The sequence below is a fragment of the Talpa europaea genome (assembly GCF_964194135.1).
Source record: "Talpa europaea genome assembly, chromosome: 11".
NCBI classification, from domain to species: domain Eukaryota; kingdom Metazoa; phylum Chordata; class Mammalia; order Eulipotyphla; family Talpidae; genus Talpa; species Talpa europaea.
Genome location: NC_140078.1, coordinates 105296155 through 105314992, shown reverse-complemented (window position 1 = coordinate 105314992; position 18838 = coordinate 105296155). Strand labels below are relative to the sequence as shown.

The following is an 18838-nucleotide window of genomic DNA, read 5'->3' as shown; positions in this document are numbered from 1 at the left end:
GCGAGACCCCGGCCCTTTCCAGGCCCCGAGGGGACGGCGGCCCTGCGGCAGGGCAGCCGCGAGGGCCCAGCAGGCGGTGGAACGAGCACGAAGTGGAGCGGGAGGCCGGGGTGGGACCCCAGGGGGGACGCCAGGGGGGACGCCAGGGGGGGGCCCCAGGGGGGGACGCAGGGACCCCAGGGGGGGGCCCCAGGGGGGGACGCCAGGGGGGACGCCAGGGGGGGACGCCAGGGGGGACGCCAGGGGGGGGCCCCAGGGGGGGACGCCAGGGGGGACCCCAGGGGGGGACGCCAGGGGGGACGCCAGGGGGGGACGCCAGGGGGGACGCCAGGGGGGGGCCCCAGGGGGGAACCCCAGGGGGGGACGCCAGGGGGGGACCCCAGGGGGGGACGCCAGGGGGGACCCCAGGGGGGGACCCCAGGGGGGACGCAGGCGGCGGGAGTGGCCGCCCCCCTGCCCGGCTCTGGGAACTCAGCCCCGAAGCCCCGGGGCTGAGAGCAGCCGGGGACGCGGCAGCCGCACCCGCGCACGGGGCCCGCGGGCCGGGCCGAGCCAAGGGCCGGGGCCGGGGCCAGGCCGCCTCCTGCGCCTCGCCCCGCGCTGCCAGGGCCTCAGGCTCTGGGGCGCCCGGGGTTCACGTTACAAAGAGGGGAGCGAGGCGCTCCCGCGGCCGCGCAGGGTCCGTGGGGGCCCCGCTGGGCGCCAGGTCACCGCGGGGCCTCCGCAGGCCGCCCGGGCCCCAGTGCCCGCGGCTCCCCGACACTCCCCGGCGACGGCGCCTCCAGGGGCGGCCCAGGGCCGCTGGACCCGGGCTTATATTCCCTCAGGTGCCCCGCCCACAGGTCTGATTGGGGCGCTTTTCAATCCTGTGGCTGATTGGGCCATTGAGCACCAATCAGCTCATAGCTCGCCCCTGATTGGCCTCGTCCATGACCAGGAAGTACACAGCTGCATAAAGGGCTCCGAGCAACACCTGCGCGGCCCACAGGGGCGGGCGCTGGTCCAGGAGCCGCCACGCGGGCCGTGGGGGGAAGGGGGGGCGGGGGAGCCCGAAGGGGCAGGGAGAGGCCGTGGGGGGCGGGGGAGCCAGTGAGGCGCGTGGGAGGGGGGGCGGGGGAGCCCGTGGGGCGCGGGGGGGGGGCGGGGGAGCCCTCGGGGGAGCCGGGGGGGGGCGGGGGAGCCCGTGGGGCGCGGGGGGAGCCCAAGGGGGGGCGGGGGCGGGGGAGCCGGCGCGTGGCGGGGGGAGCCCGTGGGGGGCGGGGAGAGACCGGCGGGCTGGGGCCGGAGGCCCAGGGCTCGCACAGCCGGCGGCCTGGGGAGGGGAGGGGAGGGGGTGGCCGTCTGCGCCACAACCGGGCCCCGAAGTGACCCGCCCCCCGGACGCGGCGCGGACAGCCCCGGCGCCCACCGGCCCGCCGCCCGCGCCCCGGTCCCGCGAGCTCCGGCCGGGCCTGCGGGGCGGCGGGAGGCCCCACCCGCGAGCGCCAGGCCGGGAGCCGCGGCCCAGCACCCGGCCGGCCCGGCCCGCCCCGCAGGCGCGGGCTCCGGGCGAGGGGCGCGGGCCTGGCCCTCCGCGCCGGGACGCCCAGAGCCGGCCTCGCGGGCCAGGCTGAGGCGGCGCCTCGGGCCCTGCACGCAGCCGCGCACTTGCCGGACCGGGCCAATCAGGTGCGAGCTGTGAGCTGATTGGTGCTAAGTGGCCCAATCGGCCACAGGGTTGAGAAATGGTCCAATCAGACCCGTGGGCGGGGCCCCTGAAGCGGATATAAGCCAGGGCCGCGCCAGGAGCCAGGTGGGTGGGTGGGGACCCCGGGCCGCCTGGGGCTGCGGCTGGGGGGAGGCGGCGCCCCGCGGCCGCCCGGGAGGGGGCGCAGCCGGGGCCCTGCGGGGGTGGCCTCGGCCGGCCTGTGTCCGCGCCTGGGGGCGCCCCGAGGCCGGGCTGGGGCTCAACAGGCCCCTTGCCGCGTTCCTGGGCGTCTGTGGCGCCGCCGCCGGGGCCGGGGCCGGGGCCGGGGCCGGGGCGGGCGAGGCGGCCTCCGCGCGGCCACCGCCCCGGTCTCGGGCAGCTGCGCCCGCGGCGGGCCCGGCCTGCTGGGCCCCGCGTGGGCCTCTGGCCGCGGGGCCTCCTGGCGGCCCTGGCGCCGGAGCCCGGGCAGCGGGCGGCCCCTCCTGCCCCTCCTGCCCCTCCTGCCCCCCCCGCCCCGCCGCACGGCCCCGCCCTCCGGCCCCTCAGCCGGGGAGGCCCGCGGCCCCTGAGGGCAGCTGCGGAGGCTGCTTCGGCCGCCACCCCGGGGCCCAGGCCCGGTCCGCGGTCGCTGCAGGGTCCCCGGCGGGAGCAGACTTGCGCCCGCAGCGGCCTCCCCGCCGCCGGGCCGGGGCCGGGCAGCCCGAGCGGGAGGGGAAGGGGCCGGGGCTGCGCACGGGGGCGGCGGGGCGGGCGGGCGTCCTCCTGGGCTGCGCTCCCTCGGGGTGGGGGCAGCCCTGGACATGGCGGGGGAGGAAGCTCCCCCGGCGCCCCCACGCTCTGGCCCGCGGGTCCGCTCAGGGCGGGGCGCCGCGGGACGCGGGGGGACGCTCATGGGGGCCTGCGAGCGACACCCTCCGGGCGGCGGGCGGCGCGGCCGATGTGCTGCTGGACGCGGGCCCCGGCCGGGACTGACCAGAGCCCGGGAGGGGAGCCGCGCTGCCCCGCCCTCTCCAGCAGCCGTTCCACGAGGCCAGTCCGCGTGGCCGGGCCTCCCGACCGCGCCGCCCCCGCCCAGGAGTGACCTCAGGTGCGCGAGGCCCCTGCCCTGCCCTGCCCTGCCCTGCCCTGCCCTGCGCCTGGGTGGGGGTGGATTTCTCAGCCTCTCCATCCCATGGCCTGGGAAACACAGGCGTCCGTTGTCTTCCGGCAGATGTTACGAGAAACAGGCCAGGAAACGCCCCTCAGGACTGTCCCAACCCCGAGGGTGACGGTGACGTGGCCGCCAGCGTGCCCTCAGTTTGGGGAGGCTCCCCCCTGTTTTCAGTTCTCAGCTTCTTCCCCGGCGCAGCATTCAGGTGGCAGCACCGTGGCCTAAATATCCACCATGAAAGGAACACAAATGTCCTTCCTGCACAGGCCACACTCCGTGCCCTCCCGCCCCAGGGAGTCTCGGGGGAAGCCACGGGCCCCCCAGCACCCCTCAGAGAGACCCCCAGCCCCCCCTTATCAAGGGTCGTCACCCCAGCTTAGCCTCCAAGGGGCATTTCCTGGCCCGGGCGGGAGAACACCAGGGCAGGAGCGCAGCTGGGCTCTCCCAGGGAAGCTGAGGCAGCGCAGGAGTGGGGTGCCTCCTGGGCCCGCGGGGCGCTGGGGACCAAACCTCTGACAGGCAGGACCGGGGTCAGGCTGCCCAGACCGGCAGCCACGACAGCCATGGGGGCTGGGGGGGGGGGGTAATGGGACCAACGCTGGCGGAAAGACGCACCCCCTGGGCCCAGCTGCTGTCACACCTGAGCTGCTGCCCTTCCGTTCGTTGCATTTATCTTTTTCTTAAAAAGGCAAGACGGGGCGTCCCGCGGCTTCCCTTCCTAGGCCTGCGCGCTCCCCGACTTGCACACAGCGCCCCGCCTCCCAGTACTGGAGTCTATTTTAAGCGAGAGGCTATTCCTGCGCCCACAGCCGCAGGCCCAGCTGTCACGGTGCTGGCAGGGCATCCACTGTCCTCTGCGACACCCGCCCCCCTTCCCGGCACCTCTGATGTCAGATGCCTGCAGGTCACCCCAGGGCGATCATGTGGCTTGGAATTCTATATCCAGGTCTGGCAACTCCAGCCCCACCCCGGCATGTCCTGGGACAGGCAGACACAGGGCCCGATGGCCCGTCAGCCACCCATGGGTCCCCTCCCCCAGGAAGCCACAGACAGCACAGTGCTGAGTGGGGGCTGATGCGGGGAGCACGGGGCAGGTCCATGGACGCTGAGGGACCGTGATAGACAGGATGCAAGTCCTCCGTGCCCCTCTCGCCGTCACTGCAGCCAGGGCACAGGGTCCATGGGCCAGGGTGCCCCTCAGCCTGGGCCAGCGCAGACACCGTGTGTGCTCAGGAGAGCGCAGGGCGGATGCGGGGGCTGCTACACCAGTGCCCCGGAGGGGACAGCACTGTGCTGGGTGACCCCCAGTGAGTGCCGCTGCCCAGAGTGGGGGAAGAGGGTCCCCAAAGCCCTCACTGGCCCCAGCCTCTTCTGCTCTCTGCTCCCAAGAGGAGGGCAGGTCCTCAGCAAGCCAGGGAGGTGCCTGCCTGCTGCAGCTCAGCCTGCCCAGGCTGCTACTGTCCTGTCCCCGGCACAGCACTGAGTGAGGGTACCTGAACACAACGGCCCCCGCAGAGAAAAGCCAGTTTCTAAGCAAGCAGGGTGCCCTGAGAGCACACTGAACAGGGGGGCTGGTGTCCCTCCCTGCCCAGGGGCAGCAGGACTGAACTAATTGCCTCAGAGGGTGAGGGAGGGAGCTGAGGGGAGTAGATGGGGTTGAGGGGAGCAGAGGGAGTTCAGGGGAGCTGAGGAGAGTGAGGGGAGCTGAGGGAAGTGGAAGGGCTGGGGGAGTGGAGGAAGCTGAGGGGAGGGCAGGGGGCTGAGGGGAGCAGAGGGAGTTGAGGAGAGCAGAGGAGGCTGAGGGAGTGGAGGGGCCCTTCACACCTGTGACCTGAGCCTCTCACAGGCATCATGCTCGATCCCCCGAATACGCTGACGGGATGAAAGCAGCCATCGCATTTCACTTCTTGAATCCACATTTTTTAATTTTGAAAGTTCAATTAGAACTGGGGCCGATTATAACAAAAAGCCACAAATAACCCACTGACGGCCTTTGATGTTATAATTATGGCAAAAAAAAAAACCAAAAACAAAAAAACCCATATGGATTCAACTTCCAAACAAACAGAGGAGAAAGAATATCATTTCAGTCCAGTCCTGTCCTCTTCTCTGAGGCAGGACATCCTGCTGAATCTAGTCACTTTAGCAGATGAGTCTGCATTTCACTATAATCAAGCAAACTGACCCAAGCTTACCTATGAACGGGTGTCAAGGAAATTCGGTCAGAACAAGGAGCCTGTGACCCACTTTACGGAACACCACCTGCCTGGGGCTCCTCAGTTCCCCCCAAGTGTAAACAAGGGTCTTTACACATGAATGCCCATCAGAACAGCTCAAGGCCCCATCCCATTTGTCTGGGGATTCCAACAAGCAACTCCGAAAAGGCGAAATCTCCCAGGTTACTACTGTGAGGAGGACACGAGGTTGTGTGTCCAGATGCACACTCAAGAGACACACACCAGACAAGTTCTTTCACTCCACAAACTCTACACCGTGAGCTGTCACATCACAGGGAAGGGCTGCGGCTATTAACATTCAAGTGTGCTTGGACCTGGGTCAGGAGGCAGGCCCCAGGCTGCAGTCACGCTCCTGTGACACCTTCCGGAACTCAGGGCAGCCTCCACCCCATCTGAGAGGTCCCCTCTTTTGCGCCACAAACCAAAGGCTGGCGGGCAGCGGGGCCTCCAGGCACCTGGGGCTGACAAGGAGGTGGAATGACAGATCCCACACTCCACCTAGCTGGTCACCATTATCGTCAATGGTGATGAAGAAAGGAGTTCTATATCTGATATTTAAACTTACCTTTCAATCCAAAGAAAATAAAGATGCTGCTCCATTCATGGTATTAGGAGGTTCACATTCTCAATAGAAATGTTAACACTTGCCCGAGTCCCTCTCCTACGAGCCCGTGGTCACCAACCATTCCACCCACAAGCTCACGTTAGCATTACCCAGCCGGCTCGTAGAGCCTACCAGCTCCTGCTATTTCGGAGAACCAGGCAAAGCACAGAAATCCAAGTGCAACCCTGTTTTCCTTGAACGCTTCCACTCCACCTGAGCTCACCTTTAGAACAAGAATGAAAACAGCCTGATCAGACGCCCGTCAGGGCCGGCGCAGGTCCCAGTGAGCAGGTCCCAGCTGTCTGTCAGGACACTACTGTGGGGGCTTCTAGCTCCCCTTTATACTTAATTCTATTTTCCAATTTTCCCACAGTGGTGTTTGTGTTAATCTTAAGACATAAGATGTCATCCTAAAAAGACATAACCTGAACAACTAGTGTTCCTAAGGAAAGAGGTCAATGAAATACAAACTCCTCACAGCTAGAAGAAACCCCACTTGTCCCCCTGCGCCAACACCAATGAGGAGCCAGAAACTGTCTTGCACCTAAAGCAGCTGTGGATCGGGCAGCTGCCAGGCTGTTAGACACCAGCCACCCCGCAAGGCTGTGAGCTCAGACCCCCCCCCCCCCCCCCCGGGGTCACCAATCAGTGTGATGTCAGGAGGGAAGGCACTCCTCCACCCAGCTTCCAATGTCACAGGTTTGAAGGTGTGGCTGCTGACGCAGCAGGGGAGCTGTGCACTCAGGTTGCCCCCAGGGCCAAAGCTGAGCATTCAGAGAGCAGGGGCTGGCCAGGTTCACTCAGAATTCAAGGTCTGGGCCAGGGGACCCTCTCCATGGACAGCAAATCTCACACACCGTCTCCCTGCAGCGGGGACACGTGTGACTCCACACCCTGACCCCCAGGGGCAGGCCTGTGATATCTCCCTCCCCCTTAGCCTAAGAACACACACCACGAAGAATTCAACACGCCACTCTGTCGCCCTCATGATTTTGAAAGTAAACAGTTAATCACATTTTGGAAGTGCTTTGAATGTTTCCGGCTAGTGAACCCTTAAACCAGCGTGGCTGGGGGCCTCTCCTGTGGTGCAGCGTTTGAGCGCTGGGTTGCGAGCTGCCCGCAGCCTCTGCAGCGCTGGTTCGATCCCCAGCTCCTGGGTGAGGGTCCCACATGGCGCGCAGACCTCTCCTGCCGCCCGCTGCTCCCCTCAGCAGTGTCCTTCAGTCCCTCTGCCTGCTCTGCTCCCCGCTCTGGCTCTGGTGAATTCTCTCGCCCTCCCGCGCTTCTGACTGTATCTAGTGCTTGTATAAGTAAATAAATAAATCTTAAAAAAAAAAAAACAAAAAACCAGCATGGCTGGGTCGGTCCCTCTGAGGCTCCAGGAGAGGCCCCACCAGCCTCTGACCAGGCCCATCTGCAGCTCCACTCAGTGTCTCCAAACACGGAGGACAAAATGCACATTTTTGCTCACTTTTAAAATGGGCTGGACTGTCTCTCCTGGGAGATTGGGAGATGGGGGAGAGGGTAAAACCCATTGCTTAGGCCTTCGTCCCGATCCCAGAGCAGAGGGTCAGACTCCAGGCCACAAAGGCTCCAAGGCAGGAGGGCAGGCAGTGGGGTGGTCTGGGCACCTACTGGTGGAGGCCCAGGGCTCCGAGGCAGAGGGAGGGGCCTGGTTCACACACCTCACTGGGACTGAGCTTGCAGCGTCCCCCCAAGCAGGTCCCAGTGAGAGGGGCAGGGCCAGCCAGCGCCCACCGCCCTGCCCGAGGAGACCCACAGACCAGCAAGCACCAGGCCTGCTTGAGCTGCCACCCCCAGACCCTGCTAAGCCTGAGTTCCCCAAACGAAGTCGACCTGCTGCTCCGACGGGTCCCAGCACTGCCCACAAGGCCGAGTTTGCATGCACTTCACAGTCATCATCTGAATCAGACATCCCAGCATATTCCCAGGTTCAATCAAAATGCAGCTGTCTCCTCCTGTCTTACAGCAACAGGCGAAAAGGCAAAAACAATTTTAAAATTCCAAATATAGATGGTTGTTAGACCCCGACTCGGAGGCAAGTATCCAGATGTGCTGAGAGGCCTTGACCTCAGACGGATCATCTGTTGTCGGGGCTTGGTCTCCTGTCCTCAGGAAGTCACCAAAGAGCTTGTTTTTTACCCAGTGCTTACTCAAACATTTCAATGGGGACATCAGCCACTTCTGATTTAGTCTTTTCCTGTTTTATTCACTTATCCTGATTTCTTCTGTCTTCTGATTTTATTTATTTTTTTAAAGATTTATTTTTGTACAAGAGCTGGGGTACAGGACAGAGGCGCGGGAGGGTGTGAGGATTCACCAGAGACAGAGCGGGGAGCGGAACAGGCAGACTGACTGAAACACACTGCTGAGGGGAGCAGCAGGTGGCAGGAGGGGTCTGCTGCGCCCTGTGGGAATCTCCCTGGCCGGCCGGGAATTGAGCCCGCGCTGCAGAGGCTGCGGACAGCTTCACAGCGCTGTGCTCCAACCCGCTGTGCCACCAGGAAGGCCCCGTCTTCTGATTTTAAAAGGCTTCGTGGATGATGTCGTGAAATCCTCCTGCGGTCCCAGAACACCCACAGAGGCGCAGCGGCTGCCCTCCCAGCCAGGATCCCGCCAGCCCAGGTCCCGGCAGCCACCACCTCCTACCCCGCCCAAGGCCAGGCGCTTCCTCTAAACACTTGGCCTCGGCTTCGGGGCAGCTGAACTCAAAAGCAGCTCCCAACTCATCACCCTGCGTCCTCGCCACTTCCTGGACTGTGAAAATACTTCCATGAATCATTCCAGAGTACAGAAATGTGACGTCAAACATGTGAAGTCCCCCGAAATCCCAGCCCTAAAAATATCTATACGGTACTTATAAAATATCTGTAATAACCAAAACGTTTACTACGCAGACTGTTCTCCTACGCAAAGTCCACAGTATGTAAACACCTCCATGCATCACCACTCACATTCCACTCTCCTGTGCTCGCCGGCGCTGGCGAGAGAGCACAGACGGCCACTACGAGGTGGCTGTGGGAGCCGCCTGACAGCAAAAGCCAGGGAGCGTAACTCCGTGACTCGCACGGCGGGTGCGGGGCAGCCTCTGCGCTGGCCAGAGGCCTCAGCGCATGCTGGAGCCGTGGGGAGGGGGCGGGGCAGTCTCAGTTTGGGGAGAAGGTCCTGGAGGCACGGGCGGGGTGCTGGGCAGCGTCCTCTAGAGAACACCTGAATGGTTAGCGCGGGAGGCTTGCTGTGTGTACCTCCCGCCAGCCGGGATGGCGACACTCGCAGGCGAGCACGGAAGGAGCTTCTGTGCAGGAGCTGGTGCCACTACCTGCTCCCGGCGGGCCCTGGGCCGCCATCACTGTCACCACCGCCCGCCTCCACGCGCCCCAGGACACGGGCTCACGTGACACCACCGGTGAGTTTCATACAGGAGAGTATGGCAGGCGTCTCCAAACACCTCATGAGACATGAGGGCCGGGGGGCTCTGCTGGGGGGTGGCTTTGCTGGGGGCTCTGATGGGAGGCCTCTGATGGGGGCTCTGACTGGGGGCCTCTGATGGGGGGGCTCTGACAGGGTGGGGAGGCAGAGCTGCAACACCCAATGATAAACAGCTGGACGGGACATGCTCCGGGGCCCGAATCTGTCCGAGCCGGGCCTGCCGGTCTCCACACTGGGGTGCGGTCAGTGTCTGATTGTCCCGAGGGGGCCGCTTCCCTGAAGCTGCACCAACACTCAGAGGCTGAGCACCCTCTGCCAAGAGGAAACCCGGCCACGCGGCTTCTCCTCGTGAAACTTCAGAGCAAAGAAATGCCCGCTCCACAGTCATGGCTGTGTCCCCGAATCTCAGCAGTGGAAGCTGGGCTTCTCTTTCCGAACCACAGCTCAGAAAACCTCTCCCTGTCAACCGGACGGCGAGTGCGCAGGGCTCGGGAAGCCCTGCCAGCGGCGGAGACGGAGACGGCGGAGCAGCAGCCCCCAAAGCCCTCGGGGAGGCCCGACCAGAATCCCCTGCAAACTGCAGGGCACATAAGCGGCATCCTCAGCGTGGGGCACACCCGCAGCATGACCTTACCACGTGGTGCCTCCGGCGGGGCGGGCGAGGGCCTCTGAGTCATGGCTGGACAGGGCGGCGAGGCAGATGGCTGAGCACAGCCCCGGCGCTGCGGCAGCTCCCGAGCAACCGCGCCCACTCGTGCCCAGCAGTGGGCAGCCAGCAGCGGCCGGCCAGGGCTTTCCTCACGTTGCCGCTAACCACCCTGTGGGTGTCCACGCCAGGAGGGGCACCCGGCCTGCCCACCCAGTCCCTCGCAGTGTCTAGGACACCTGCAGTGCTGTCCCGGGGCGACCGGTCTCCAGCGCCCGAGCTGAGGGGCAAAGAACTGCACACCAGAGCAGCAGGGTGAGGGGCACAGCGGGCAGCGGTGAGCCCTGGGCTGGCCTCACAGACACAGAGGCCCCACGGAACAACCGAGGCAGGATGCAGTTTGGCCCTGGGGGAACTGCCCCTGTCTGGCTCCCTCAGGCCCCTCCAGGCAGCCCAGGCGACCCTGCACCTACCTCCACGATGCGGTCGTGGATCTGCAGGCCCCCATCCTTGGCCGCCGGCCCGCCGTCGGCTACGCGGGAAACGAAAATGCCTTCACTGGACGGTCCATCTTGGTTGTCCTTCGGGTTAAAACAACATGGTGTGAAGGCGAGGCCTTGACGAGGCCCAGGAGACAGGAACAGGCCCTGGTGTCCAGGCCCCTCCAAGGCCCGGCCCCTTACTCCAGGCTGCCTGCACGGTCAGCACCCCACACCTGCTCGCTGTCCAGCCTGCTGTGGACACCAGCCCTTGGGCCGGCCGGGTTCTGAGTCCCCGTCCCAGGCTCAGGCGGGAAATGGTGGGTTGGGGCAGGGATGGGATCAGCAGGGCAGGAGGCGCCTCCGACCTCTGCCCGCCACGGCCACCCCAGTCCCTCACCGCTCAGCGCCCAGCTCCTTATGAGGATGGGGCCGTGGCACCAGGCCCCCTGCCTGACCCCTAGGCGGGTGCTCCTGGAGCTCAAGACCAGGCCAGCACGCCCCACACCCCAGCTCAGATTCAGCCCGTCCTCAGGCCCCCCATGCAGCCCAGCGGCCAGTGTCTCCCTGGACTGAGCTGTCTCGCCCAGCACCAGTCGCTTCTTTCCGAACCACGGCTTTGCCGAGAGCACGGGGAGCTTAGGGTGACCCTCTCGTCGCCACCCGAGCCCCGGACGCAGGGGCCTCTTGGACCAGCTCTGCCTCCTCCAGCCCCGCAACCGTCCCGGTACCCGCAGGCAAGCGGCCCCGGCTGACCCCACCCCGTGGGAGCCTGGCCCGACTGCATGGCCCAGGGGCGGTGCTGCCCGGGGATCCAGCATCTCTCCGCCCTCAGAACTCGGCTCCCGAGGTGCCCTGAGTGCCCCGACGCCTGCCTCCCAGGAACCAGCTGCCTGTGGTGCCGTGAACTGGACCCAGGCCTGTCAGGGCTGGGCCACCCTCTGCCAGCCCCTGGCGCCCACCCCCACACTGTCCCCTTGCTGCCCCCCTCGATCTGCTACTGTGTCCACTCACTATGTGCCGAAGTCCCCACCGTGGGGCCCCGTGGCCTCCGCGCCGCCCCAGCCGCGGACAACAGCCAACACCTGCTTGTTAACGGTGAGTGTGAGTTTCCCTTTCAGGCTAACAAGTGAGAACACGGTCGGCAGAGCGGGGACCCCGGAGGCCGGCAGGCTGGACACTCCCCAGCAGCCATGGGCAGTACCGCTGATCGAGGGCTGGCCCCGACCAGGACTCACCCGGCAGCTGCAGCCCCACACTGGGCAGCCCAGACCCAAGGGCTCTGGATGACACCAGCCCCACCTGGGCCCAGCTATGCTGGGGAGGGGACGCCTCGGGCCACTTACCACGCAGGGCCGGCCACCGATGATGTTGAAGCCCAGGGCACCGGCGTCGCGGTGCAGCACCAGCGTCAGGCTCCGGGCGTCCTCGCCCTGCGGACGAAGGAGCGGAGGCTTCACTCGCTGGATGGGCGGTGGGGAGGCCCCTCCCTATGGGCCGTGCCGCCCACCCAACGCAGCTGACTGCCAGGGGCCCTCCTCTTGGGGAAGATGACCTGGAGCGCTGGGCCAGGCCCCTGGGAGCCGGCGGCGGGCATCCAGGCCCGGCGAGCACTTTCCTCCATGACCTGGGTCCCGAGGGCCTGCCTGGGCGGCCTGGCCCATGGCCTCATCCTCACGCACCTGGTCCTGCCCTGGGGGCCCCCCGGGAGGCTGCCCTGCCCATGGCCACCTCTGGGAGGCCTGGGGGATGATGGCCACGAAAAGTCAGAGGCAGAAAACCAGATTCCACTCCAGGGGTGACTCAGGGATCCCCCTGGGGGGAGACAGTGGACCCAACCCTCAGGCGTGTGCAGCGCAGGCCCCGCCTGGCAGGTACCACCACTCCACTCACGGGGCCTCCCGCAAGAGCTCCTGTGTCCACACCAGCAGGCCACTGTGTCCCTGGGAGGCAGCCCCAGAGGAGGGTTAGCAGCGGGGTGGACACCGCAGGGTGGTCGCCTAGAGGCCGCACGGGGTGCCTGACCTGCTGAGACAGGTCCGCAGCTCATCCATGACCCGGCACCGCCCTCCTCCCTGGGCCGCTGGACGTGTGTGGGCACTGTGGCTGCGCTGCCCATAGGGACAGCCCACGGTGGGCTCCGTCCACACACAGCGCAGCCACCTCGTGACCAGCACGTGGGCAGAGGCCGCCACCGCCCCACCCTCCCCCGCCTTCGGAGGCAGCACGGCCCCAGCCTGGGCTCCGCACAGCCACGTGAGGCCGGAGGGACGAGAGTCTCCCGCTCCTGGAGCAAATTCCCTAACGCGGGGGCCTCAGGACACTTCTCACGCATGCATGTCCCGGGGCCGCTGTCCGCGGCGGGCAGGGTGGGCCTTCATATGAACCCACCCACAGGGTGTGTCCAGCCACGCCAGTCCAGTCCATAGCAGAGCAGGGCCCAGTGCTGGGGACAGAGCCCTGGAGATGCAAACACAGTCCCAGGGACAGGCACGCGCCGCCCTTGCTCCTTGGCCATGGGGGCCACAGAGGAGCCTGCGTGGCCATGACCACAGGAGAGTCAGCGGCTTCCTGGGCCCATGACCTTGACCCGGGCGGGACTGGGCAGTCATCCAGCCCAGGGACAGTTCCTGGACCCTCCAGGCGCTGGCTGGGGGGGAGGACTGGCAGGCGAGCCAGGGCCCCGGGCCCAGCGGGTCAGTGTGCGGCCTCCGGTCCCTCGGTGTACCATGCAGGGGAGGGCAGGCCGGGGGAGGCATGGGCCCGGCAGGGACGGGGTCTGAGGAGGCGCCACTCTGCCTCGGGTCAGAGCAGGGACACCTGTGACGTCCCACGGGCCAAGGCCGTCTCCAGCAGGAGGGGCGGGGCTGCAGCTGGACCCCACAGCCACGGGGCCAGCCCCCACGGGCAAGAACTAGGCCGAGGGTGGTGCCTCGTGCCTCCCTGGGGAGCGCCACGGGGCAGGAGCGGAGCAGGCACGGCGGCAAGAGTGGGGCCTGGGTCCAGCCTGCACCCGCAGTTCGGGGCTGTGCCCAGAGGCCCCCGCATCCATGGGCAGCGCTGTCTGCAGACACCTGACGGGGCGCAGGCGTGGGGCAGGGGCGGAGGGTGGGCACCAGCTCCCTGGGCAGGAGCCGGGCAGGCAGGCGGGATGGGCTGACCCTGAACTCCAGGGAGGGAGGGACACAGCAACAGTGCAGCCGGGCCTTGTGGGCTGCTCCTGAGTGAAGTGTCCCCAGCCCAGCAGCTGCCTGGGGCTGGGAGTGAGCCTGGGCCTGGCCGCGCGGCAGCCCCTCCGGTCGGTGGACCTCAGGCCCGTGCTACGGCCCCGGGCAGGGCACGGTCCTGCTCAGCTGTCACTTCCAGATTGGACGCCCGGCTCTGGGACACCTTGGGCGGCACCACCTGGGCGGGCCTGGGGGACTGGTCGGAGGCTCGGGGCTGCTTCTGCGCCTGAGCTGGTAACAGAGACGTAAACAGGACTGACCACCAGCCAGTGCTGGCCCGAGAGTGTCCAAGGGCAGGAATCCTCTGCTGCCGAAGCACCAGCGGCCAGCGAAACGTGCAGGCAGCCGGAGGGGTGGCCAGGCCAGGCTGGGGCTGACAGCTGCCCTCTACCCTGGCCCAGAGGGTCAGCTTGAGGAAAGGCCGGTCCCGGGTAGAGGCCCAGGGCCCGTGGCCAGAGCAGCGCCTCCTGCCCGGGGCTGGCGTCTGGGCAGGGGCCCAACGGAGGTGGGGGGGGGGGCGTCCGATGGGCCCCAGGGCCCGGACCTGTCTCTCTCTGCCAGAAAGTGGCATCGTGTCCCGAGCTCCATCTTCCCTCTCACCAGCAACCCACAAAAGTGTCAGTTTTGCCTCAAGCCTCGTGTCTGAGTCCAAGAGTTGCCCAGACAGGAGAGCGGGGAGCGGCGCAGGAGAGCGGTGAAGGCAGGCAGGGACGAGGAGCCGAGCCCTGCGGCAGTGGCAGTGGCTGGAACACAAACGAGGTCCCTGCGGGCCGGCGGGGGTCCAGGCGGCACCACTGGGACAACCGGGAGTGGCGTCCGGAGCCGGCGCTGCCCAAAGCCCAGCCCAGCTCAGCGCGGCCCAGCGTGGCCCAGCGCTGCATCGGGGAGCTCGGGCGCCCCCGGCTCTGGAGGCCCGGGCTGGTCAGGGTGAGCCTGGAGCTGTAAATATTTGCCCTTCGCCCCGAGCCGCCAGCTGCTGCGGCTGCAGCTGACAGGCCCTGGTGGGGGCGGGAGCAGGCGGGAGGCAGGAAGGGAGCCCAGACAAGGCCAGGGCCTGCACCACAGAGGGCCGGCAGCCGGCTGGCCGTCCCAGGCAGGCGCCCCACGCAGGAAAGCTGGGGTGCTCACCGGAACCCCACACGCCTGAGCAGCCTGGAGCTGCTCAGGGGGCCACGTGGGGGAGGGTTCTCAGCTCTGCAGGGCAGCAGCCAGGGATGCCGCTGAGCCCCAGGGTGCTGGGCACCCCACAGCGCCGGCCCAGGTCGGTGTGTCCCAGGCCGGAGTGAGGTGCCAGAGTTCAGCTCTGGCTGAGGCATCTGACGTGGGGCCTCAGGCTCCAGGCCTCTCTGGGCCTGCGCGCCGCCCCCCACACACACTGACAGGCGAGCAGGGCCCGTGGGTGCATAGGTCCCCAGGGTCTGAACACTGACCAGGTGCGAGGGCCCTCCCGGCCTCCCCCAGAGTCAGAAATCCTGAGGGACGGGAGAGAGAGCTCCGGAGGCTCTGACACTCCTCTGGCCCCGAGGCCGCCCTGGAATCGTCTCCACACTCGCAGGCAGTGACTGTCCTCCCTGGAGCCCAGGGGACGGCCCTGCAGCACCGGAGGCTGCCCAGCCCAGCCCGGGCCGCAGGCTCAGCAGACGCTTGAGCGGCTCCTCGGGGCGGGCAGCCAGCTAGTCGGCAGCAGAGGCCACGACCGGCTCCAGAGGCCTCCCCCGGCACCCTCCTTAACTCTATCCCGGCTGTGGGTCCTTCCGGTCTCTGGGGCTCCCGGGCACGTGTGGCTGTAACTGGCCCCGCGTGTCCTGTGCAGGGTGGACGTTTTCCGGCCTGAACCCCGCAGAAGCGACTCCCTCAAGGGCGCCTGTTGCTCCAGCGGTGGCGCCCTGAACACCGTCCCAGCCAGAGGGACACTTCACCCGCCCCCTGGGCTGCTGGGGTGGCCTCGCCAGCACCCCCAGAGCTCCGACACGCAGGCTAGTGGCTGCTGGCGAGGGACGGAGGGTGCGCCGCCGGGGGTGCCCGGGGCCGGGGTGCCCGAGGCCGGGGATGCCCGGGGCCGGGGTGCCGGGGGCCGGGGTGCCCGGGGTGCCAGGGGCCGGGGACCGCGCCTACCTTGCCTGCGGGGGGCGCGGCCACGCAGCGGCTGAGCGAGTCCAGGCGCGCGCTGTACTCCGTGAACTTCTTCTGGTAGCGCAGCGCGGTCATCTGCAGCTCCAGCTGCGCGGCGGCCAGCTGCGCCACCAGCGACTTCTCGCGCTTGCCCGCGCGCAGCGCCTCCTTCTTGCACGCCCTGTGCAGCGCGGCCAGGCGGGCCTGCAGCGCGGCGTTGTGCGCCCGCAGGGCCCGCGCGCAGCAGTGGCCGCCCGCGCGCCGCTCGCCGAGCGTCAGGGGCAGCCCGCAGCCGTCCGGGCAGCGGCCCGCGGGCCGCGCGTCGCAGCTGTCCCGCACGTGCGCCTCCAGGTCGCGCCGCAGCAGCGCCTGCCCGCAGCCGGCGTGGGGGCAGCGCGCGGGCGCGAAGCCGCAGCGCTCCAGGTGCGCGGGCAGCTGCTGCAGCTTGACCACCCGGCCGCAGCCGCGCGCCGCGTGCGCGCACTTGATGTCCAGCTTGAGGATGAGGCGCTTGAGCGGCAGGACGTGGTTGAGCTCCTTGGCCGACAGGCGGCCGCGGCAGCGCGCGGGGCAGCAGCCCTCCTGCACCACCCAGGGCAGCACGCAGCCGGCGCAGAAGACGTGGCCGCACGGCGTGGTCAGCGGGTCCTCCAGCACCTTGTGGCACAGCGCGCACTTGAGGTCCGGGTCCACGTCGCCCTCGAAGCGGTCCAGCTCGAAGCCCATGGCGCGGCCGGCCCGTCCCGGGCGCCGGCGGCCGCCCCGCTCCGGCGCTGGACTGGCCCGCCGCGCCGACTTCCTCGGAGGCCGGGCACCGACGCCTGCGCCGTATTTGCGCGAGTGCGCGCGCCCCGGCCCGGCCCCGGCCCGCGCCCCGGCCCGCGCCCCCGCGCCCCGCCCGGCCCGGCCCGCGGCGGGAGGGGGCCCCGGCGCCGCGCCCCGCGCCGCCCCCGCCGCCCCCGGCGGGCCGCGCCGCCCCAGCCCGCGCCGGCGGGTGGCGGCGAAAGCGCCCGGGCCGCGCTCCGCGCACTTACGGCCCAAGTTGGTTACTTCACTCCGGCGAGTGGGGGCCGCGGGGCGCCCCTGCGCGGCGGAGCCGCCCCGACCCCGCGCGCGCCGGCCGGGCCGCGGGGGCGGAGGGTCCGCGGGGCGCGCGCCGGCTCCGGCCCGCCCTGCTCGGCGGGGCCGCGGGGCTCGGGGCCCGGAGCGCGGCCGGCTGGGGACGCGGGCCCGGCCTCGCTTTGTTCTGTCTCCCCCCGGCGCCTCCGCTGCTTTTCCCGGGGGAAACCGAGGCCGGAGGCGCACGGAGCAGAAATCAAGGCCTCCCCGGGGCCCGGGGGCAGGGCTGGGATGTGGACCCGGTGCGGACCCGCCCGCGCCCTCCTCCGAGCTGCCCGGAGGGGCCGCAGATGCCTGTGCGGGCGGGCCGGCCCCTCTCCTGCCGCCGGCGCCCCGCTGGGCTTCCAGCCCCTCCAGGCCGGCCTGGGCGCTTCTGGGGCCCCAGCTCTGGGGTTCCTGGGCTCGGCCGCGGTTCGGATGACTTTGCTCCCGAGCTGTAGCTCCGCGAAAAGTCAGGCGCGGATGTGGCTGTGGAATTCTCTGGATCCGCTGCCAGTTTCTGAAGAGCGACGTGGAAAGCGCATTCCATCCAGTGTGGCCTGCCCGGCTGGCCCGGCTGGCGGGGCGGGGTGGCTCCCTGCTGCCCTGCCGGCTCCCCGGGGCCTCAGGGCTTAACTGGAGGGCTGCTGAGCCTTGGAGGGGCTGGCTGGGAGCCAACCGTCCAAGGTCCCAGCCCTCCTCCCTGCACTGTGGTCAGCCACCTGGGGCCGGGCCGGGGCTGGCCAGAGAGGCTCGCTTGTGTGCTCGAGCTGGAGACCTCCTCAGTCTCCGCCTGGCTGCTACGCGGGGCCAGCGGCCAGCGGCCTGGGTGCACAAGAGGTGCGGTGCCTCCAGCCTCATCTCGCTGCTGGCCCAGAAGCAGGGCTGCAGGCCGAGGCAGCGCTGGAGCTGGCTGCCCCAGCGGGTCCGAGGTCTCTGAGGTGGATGGGCCTCCAGACAGAGGGACACGTCCCTGCCGCTCCTCCCAGTTAATTTTAGGACCAAATTCTTGAGGCTCCCAGAATATCAGAGCCTCAGGAGGTGCTGCCAGTCCGAGGCCCAACTGACAGACGAGGGCCCTGGGAGCTGGAAACTGGGAGCAGCAGCCTCAGTGCGGTGGCTCAGACCCCTGGTTCCTCCTGGCTCATCCAGCGGGCGGAGGGGTGCAGAGCAGCCCCTCCTCTTACAGCCGACCCCCACCCCCACCCCCCATGACAGCCAGTGTCCGGGGCCAAGCGTGGCTCAGGAACTGCACATCGGCCACCGGAGCTGAGGGAGGGCCCAGCGGCAGCACGTCAGGGGTGCTGGACGGGAACCTGGAGGTGTTCCAGGGGCCGCAGCCTGTCCAGACAGGGGGACAGACACCAGCTCGCCTGGACAGCCTGCATGTGTGGAAACCATGAGCAGTTAGGGGGTCCTCTAGCGGGTCACTCGCCCAGGAGAAGCCCCCTGCTCCCTCCATCCTCTGTCTGGAGACCGCTGAGTTGGCTGGGACTCCGTCCCCAAGGCAGCAGGGCCAGGAGCTGGTGCCCGCCTCTTGGACGGTGAGGCCAGGGCTGCAGTGCCCTGGTGGGCAAACATAGCAATGCCGAGGGGGCCAGCACCCCCAGGGGCTCCAGCCTGCGCTGCCTCCCTCCTCATCCTGCAGATGCATGGCTGCCTCCTCTCTACCTCGCCAGGCCGCAGCCGTCCTCGCCCGGGTGGGACCGTCTGTGGCTTCAGAATTAGACCAAAAAGTTCACGCTTGTACCTTCTTTCCAGGCGGCTGCCGAGGCTTACCTAGCCATGCCGCGCGAGCTGCAGCACCATGCAATTAGATTAATAAGCATCTTCTCTTTTTGACAGATGGAGGAACCCCAGGGAATGACAGGTGTGCCTGCGGGTGGCTGAGCAGGCGGCGCGATGCACAGCCGTGGGCCGGGGTCCCATGCCGGCCCGGGTCAGCAGGATGGCTTCTGGCCCTGAGACTGGGCTGGGCAGAGGCCTGGAGCCTGGAGCATGCACCGGCTCTCTGGGCGCACGCATGCACGGGCGGCTCAGCTGGGTGCAGCCCGACCGCCAAGCGACCTCGGGACATGGCGCGGAATGCGCTTCTCAAGTAAACAAATGCACAGCGGCGGCCGAGGCCGACTCGGGGCCTGGGGCACG

The 18838-nt window shown here is 68.1% G+C and overlaps 1 protein-coding gene across 1 annotated transcript in view; it reads right to left on the bottom strand.

Moving 5' to 3' along the window:
• Positions 1-16318, bottom strand: part of PDZRN3 (PDZ domain containing ring finger 3) — a gene marked incomplete at its 5' end in the record, with an annotated part of 55810 nt that extends 39492 nt beyond the window's left edge. Inside the window, 3 exons of the mRNA XM_084247433.1 lie at positions 10248-10355; positions 11600-11686; positions 15596-16318. Of these exons, the coding sequence (XP_084103559.1) occupies positions 10248-10355; positions 11600-11686; positions 15596-16318 (918 nt within the window). The remainder of the gene's footprint in view (positions 1-10247; positions 10356-11599; positions 11687-15595) is intronic.
• Between the last annotated feature and the right edge of the window lie 2520 nt (positions 16319-18838).